Source organism: Vicia villosa, linkage group LG5 (genome assembly GCF_029867415.1).
Source record: "Vicia villosa cultivar HV-30 ecotype Madison, WI linkage group LG5, Vvil1.0, whole genome shotgun sequence".
Lineage (NCBI taxonomy): Eukaryota > Viridiplantae > Streptophyta > Magnoliopsida > Fabales > Fabaceae > Vicia > Vicia villosa.
The window spans coordinates 125,387,878-125,394,558 of NC_081184.1; the positions used below are offsets into that span (position 1 = coordinate 125,387,878).

Consider the following 6,681-nt stretch of genomic DNA (forward strand, 5'->3'; position numbering starts at 1 on the left):
TCACATTCTATAATATTCTTCCAAGTCATTGCCATCTAACTTCAGCTGATCACCAATATTTCTACTCTTTTCCTGCACGTCTGCCATTTTTGCTGTAAGATCCTTAATATCATTACGTAGCTTTGCTATTTCATTGTTATGCTTCCTTTGTCGTTCAATTTTTTCGCAAAGCTCCTTCTGTCCTTTTTCAATTTTTTTTCTAATGCGAGACATTTCCTCCTTTAATTTAAGAAGCTCTGGTTGCTGCAAGGACATAAAACCAGAGAATTCATATAAACTACTCAACGCATAACAAATACAATCAACAAAGGGAAACAAAACTAGAAAAAATAGCAAGATTATTTTCGCGCAGTCCAAAATCTATATTTCATTTTTGTATCTGAAGGAGATGGGTACTGTTAACAGTTTGGGAGGGATTCAAATTGTAGTCCTATTGTACCACTCGCACTATAGGGAGATTAACAAAGCCATTTTCTAAACTTGGACACTAAAATTTTTAATCCGGTTTTCTTCATAATTCACATGAAATATGATCAAAAACAACGATGTTTAAAATGCATAGTACCGGGTCAACTTGAAAAGTTCAATGGCTAGAATTGAAAATGAAGTGATCAATTCCCACAACACACCCCAGATGTAGGAAAAACACTCACATTCTTGTCGAGTTTGTTGCCTTTCTCAGTTATTTTCTCCTCATGTAGCACAACTACTTCAAGATGTTTGGCTTGCTCTTCTTTCTTTTTACTGGCTTCTAGTTTAAACGTTTCTGATTCTTCAATAACACCTTCACGACTTTTTTTATTAAATTCAAGTTCCTCAGTTGTATTAACAAAATCACTTTCTAAATTGAACAACTGCCACAAGAAATGTTTTTTCTTCATAAATTTCTGCAAGGAGAAAAAAAAGTATTTGAGAATTTGACCACAAGCAGTCGAATACAAATTAAGAGATAAATTGAAGAGGAAATAAAAAATGATAGTTGCAGTCATAACTCCTATTACAAATAAGAAGTGGAAAATGCTGTCACGTAAAGTAAATAATAGATCCCACAGAAAATAGTAAAATGAAATAAGACGGGTTTGTATTGAAGATGAACTCTGAGAAGTAATGCTCAATACAAGAAGAACTGAAACAGTAATTGACAACAGATGGAGATAAATCTCTTTACAGAATATAGAAAAGTAAATATGATAATCCTTGATGCAAACCCCGGATGACAAACAGTAAATGGAAGAAACCAAAGCAATAAAGGAAGATGAAGAGTGTATTATTTCTGAAAATCAAAGGAAAATACAATATAGTGAGATCCTATTGTCCAAGAGGTCTTATTCAGAGAACCAATGGTCTCTGCCTCTTAACAAACTGTATGATTCCAGTTGATACCCTTCTCTCTCCACTCATAATCCTTATAACAGAACTCCCCATACAGAAGTCACTTCATGTTTCCTAGTCTCATTCTCGGCCATGTGGATGTTCCCATTTTGTCCTTCTCTATTTCTCTTAACATAATTTCTCCACAGTATGGGTTTGGGCAACTGATATGCTACTGTCAGTTTGAGCCCGCCTTCCTATAGGGGTCCTATCACTCCTACAATTAGAGTAACAGCTCTAAGATGGGTAACCTCCCCGCAACTCAGCCCCACTAATTCCACTTCATACTCATCCTGCCTCGTTTTTTGTTAATTCATTTTTTAGAAACAATTCTTTCATTCCCTCTCCTTCCTCGTGCGTCCACCTCCTATGATGGAGAGGAGGGGCCTATGAAGCTCCGCCATTCTGGAGTGAGACCGTGGAGGAAGGATGCATAAAACAGTGAGGAAGTTCAGATTCCCACACTTTTTAGGGTTCTCAAAAAGCCTCCATCTTGCGATGCTAGAATGAGCTTCAGACATGAAATGAGTTGCAATTATGGGACACGGTGCGAACTCAGATGCTTCGGTCACACCATTCGTCTATGACGCACCAGGAAACACTGTCAGCAACCCCCTGATCCACCACAATGGCGATGATATTTTCCACTATTAACATTCAGAATTATTTCCCTTTTATGGCATTCATAAGAGCTTTGAAAGCTTTGCAATGAGCTTCGTAAAACCTCTGCTGAAAATGATTCTGTTCAGAGTATTTTATTTACAATTGAGGTCACGTTGATGCTCTTAATGAGTAGGTGAAGTTGTTTCTCCGCAAGAACATTTAGATGTTATTCTTGAGGGTCCACATGAGGAGCATGAATCTATTATCTCTTTGATGAATAGCAGGTTTGAGACGGTTGTGTTAGCACATTCAGAGAAATTACACAAGGAAGAAACCATGCATCTTCAAATATCAAGTGAATAATAATGACTGCAAGTCTACAAATCTTGACTCCATGAGAGACCCCTCTGCCACTCAGCCAGATTGATGAAGGAAGTTTAATCCTTCCGAGCAAAGAAATCAAAGATAAAGTAGATAAGGAACTACCTGGAAGGATTGTGCGAATATGTGGCATTAGTAATGTACAAACTCCACATATTGTATTGTATGAAGACTATTATGATGATGGCTATTATTATTATCAGCATCAGCATCATCGTAATCACCATCATTATTTATTTATAAAAGAGGTGGTCATAGCCCATAAAAATGTGAATATTTATCAAAAATATGGTAAAAAGAGAAGAATCAAACAAAAACTCAAGGCATAGACAGAACAGATGGAAGGAACTCTATCAAATTTATACAAAGGCCAATCCAACAACACATAACAGCACGACATGCATGAATATATAAACAAACATAAATCAAGAGCAGATACATTTACCAATTTATCTTGCAATCGGATATGTTTCTCTGCCTCTTCCTTTTGTTCTTTCTTCTGCTTCCTCTCCATAACCATTGTCTTTTTCTTCTGATAAACAAGTGCTGATTTCTCCTCAGCATAAGCTTTTTGTTTTTCAAACTCGTCATAGTCTCTCTTGAGCTCCGCAGATCCAGATATCTGCTCGATAAGGCCAGTAAGCTCCTTAGGATTTTTGGACGCAATGGATTCCACATCACCCTACAATAACAATTTCAGCAGATGAGCAGATTCAAGAATCAATAAGCAAGCCATTGTACAAGAAATTGAGATTAAAAAAACAAACCTGAAAAACCAAGAAATTGCGATGAATGCCTAGGGATTTTAGTCTAGCATTGTAGACATCCCAAGTAACTACAGTGTCGTCGAGACGGTACTCACTTGCTCCGGCTGAGGTGATAGTTCTGGTGAACCTGATCTCGGATTCATTATCGAGTTGATAAACCATGCGAACGAAGGCTGTTGTTCGTTTCTGCTCTTTATCTGTATCATCGAAGGCATATATGAGATCCTTGAGTTTTGCACCGCGGAGTTGGGCAGTTGTAACACCTAGAACGAAGCTGATTGCGTCCATTAGGTTGGATTTTCCGGCACCGTTAGGACCAATGATTGCAGTGAAGTCAAAGAAGGGGCCGATTCTTTGTAAACCCTTGAAGGATTTGAAATTCTCTATCTCTAGCATGTGGATTTTGCCTCGAGAGAGTAGCGACGGCATGGTTGAAGAAAGCAGTTAGGGTTTGAAAATGAATTGGCGGGAGAGAGTGATACGGTTAGTAGTGGAGCGAAGCAGAATTTTATTTTTGACGTTTTCTATTAAGTGTAATTAAGTGTAATAATTGATCAATGATAATAATTTTAGAAAAAAAGGATATCCATAAATCAGTGTATTACCTTTAATCTCTATTGAAAATTATTAAAATAATGATATTTTAATATATTAATGTGTGTTTAATTTGCAAAATAGTAATTACTTCACATATATGAATTTTAGACCAGAAATAACAATACGTGATAAACGTGTTTAATTATATATAGGCCTTCATTCTCTTCAAGGTCTTTTCTCAATTCTCATCAAGGTCTTATATATAGGTCTTTATTAGGGTTTCTTGTGATGTCTTGGATCATGGATTCAATATGAGAAAATCACACCAAACACATGCATGAATTAGTGTCATATCCTCATTTCTTCTGCTTAACCAACAAGAAATCAACACTACTACAAAAACACATATAATAATGGCCGTGAAACACTTATAATAACAGTTGAACAACCGTTGTTAGTAGGATGTGGTTGTAAATGAGTTATTTACAATCACGATCTATTTCCCGTGGTTTCCCGTGGCAGTAAGCTGTATAGCGCGTTACATACAACCACAATTATATTAAATAATTGTTGTTGTATGTCGTTAAGTAAAATTAAAAAAAAAAACAACATTAGAATAACAACAACAGCAAGAACAACAAAAACAACAACAAAACAACAACAAGAACAACAAAAACCAGAAGAAGAAGAAGAAGAAGAAGAAGAAGAAGAACAATAACAAGAAGAAGAAGAACAACAACAACAACAATAAAACAATAATAATAACAACAAGAACAATAATAGCATAAATAAGAACAACAACAACTAACATTGCTAACTCGAATTCATACTTTTCTTGTATCATTCAAGTTGCAGAAGAGATGATGGAGTTCTAAAATTTGTTAATGAAAGAAATGATGTTTTCGAGTTTTGTTTATGAAAAAAAGATGTTTTTGAGTTTGGTTTAGTGGAGAAATAGAGTGTCGTAAATGAAATGTGACGTTTGGAGGTAGAAGTCGAAGTTCATCTAAGTTGAAAGTTCGTCTAAGTTTTAGGTTTCATGCGGATCACTAATAATAGTGTCTTAAGCGTTGATAATCACTAAATAGATGGTCAAGATTTGTTTAAGAAAAGTGAATAAACTCAATAAGCGCGCTACATACAACATCGATTGTATTTAATAACTATTGTTGTATGTCTTTTAATAAAATATAGAAAATACAGCAGTAGAACAACAACAGCAAGATTCGAAGTCATGACAATGCTCTACATAGAACAACGGTTGTATTAAACAACCGTTGTTGTATGTCTTTTGATAAAATATAAAAAAATGCAGCATCAGAACAACAACAATAATAATATTCGAACTCATGACCATACGCCACTTTCACCACGGTTGGGAGTTCCAACCGCGGTGAAAAGTGGGCTTAAAAATAAAAATAAAAGAAAAGCGTTTAATTGAATAGATTCTACAACAATGGATCCTTTGGCCGTGGTGAAATAAAATTTGGTGGCGTTACGAAAGAAATTTTTTGTAGTAATGTTGATACAAGGGAACATTAGTGAGGGACAAGGCGTCTTGTGACAGACTGTCACAGTAGGGCGCAGGCGACGCTGCACAGTATACAGATTACTGTTGTACTATCTTTTGTCTTCTAGTGCCTCCAAGCTTTATCCAATTTATTCAAATGGATTTCCTTCTAAGCACATCGAAGAATCTCTCAAATGCAACCATTTTTCAACGTTTGCCCTAGAAATCAAGCTGACTTCGTCATTTTTTTCTATTTTAGCAAAGTCCAGCATTTATTTAAGTTTGCGCTCACAGGTATTGACCACTGCTGTCTTGCTTCGACTCGATAAATTTAGCCTTAAATCCAGCACAAAACACATTAAAACAACAACAAATGTACACCTATTGTGTTCCAAACAAATTACTATAAAACAACTAGAATGTAATTAAACAATAACTAAAAAGCAAATTAACTATAAATTAAAAAGAAGATTAAGGTATGTATTAACTCATAAAATATGGATTAAATTGTTTTCGAGAGGAGAGTAAAGAAGGTTTCACATGATAAAATTTATATCTATTGGATAAGCTGATGGCATGTGAATATTCATTGCATTGAATACAGTGAGAAAGTTCTACTATGTTTCACAAGGAAATATAAACCTTTATTACATTGCAAATTGATTTGTTGGGAAAAAAAATACAATATTTTAATGTTTAGATCTTCTTTTCTAGTTTAAATTGAAACTCGTGAAGAATCCATGAAAATTCTCAATCAAGAACAGGATTTTAAAAAACGATTGCGTCATGGTTGTGTAAAGGTTTTTATGATTCCGGTCGGTATAGATGCCACAGCACTAATTGTGGTCGTCGTGGTGTGAATTAACTACAAATTTGTTCTTTAATATAGAAAATGGTGATATTGGTATCGTCATATATCAAAACCGTTTTGTCGTAGCCGTTTTTACAATCGCGAACCTTTTTTTAAAACCCTGGTCATGAATTCATGATATCGTAAGTCTATTAAATATATTTCTTAATTACATATCATATATTTATTTTAAAAAAACAAGCTCACGTCATTGCGAACAAAATTGGAGATTAGACAATTTCGAACTAGTTTACAAAGAAAAGTTCAGTACCAAAAAATCATTTGGAAATCATTGGTTTCAATTCGGTTCAGTTAGAGTTGATGTCAAACTATAATATTAGTTCAGTTCACTTCGAATCACTAACATTTCCGTTCAGTTTTTTCATACCATAAACACAGTTCAATCATACCGTAAAAAAAGAGACTAAAAGAACAATCCCAACCTGTGTTTGAAAACAATAAAAGAAATGTATCCAAATTAAAGAAAAAGAAGAATGAAGCATAAGATTTACTCTTAAAATTTTCATTGTATGATAAATACACAAGTATATGTATATAATATACAGAGATAGTCATAAAACCATGATGACGGTAGCTAATAGTGGATTAATGGACAATCAATCACAATTTAGGTTGATTTACATAAATATTAAGTCTGGAAT

General features: G+C 34.5%; 1 protein-coding gene across 1 annotated transcript; it reads right to left on the minus strand.

The window, feature by feature from the left end:
* Positions 1-3,557, minus strand: LOC131605354 (structural maintenance of chromosomes protein 1-like). The gene is made up of 4 exons (XM_058877723.1): positions 3,123-3,557; positions 2,801-3,037; positions 654-887; positions 1-243 (listed from the first exon to the last, which is right to left on the minus strand). Exons 1-4 carry the CDS (start codon positions 3,549-3,551, stop codon positions 1-3), a joined length of 1,143 nt encoding a protein of 380 aa, XP_058733706.1. The 5' UTR covers positions 3,552-3,557.
* Positions 3,558-6,681: the final 3,124 nt, after the last annotated feature.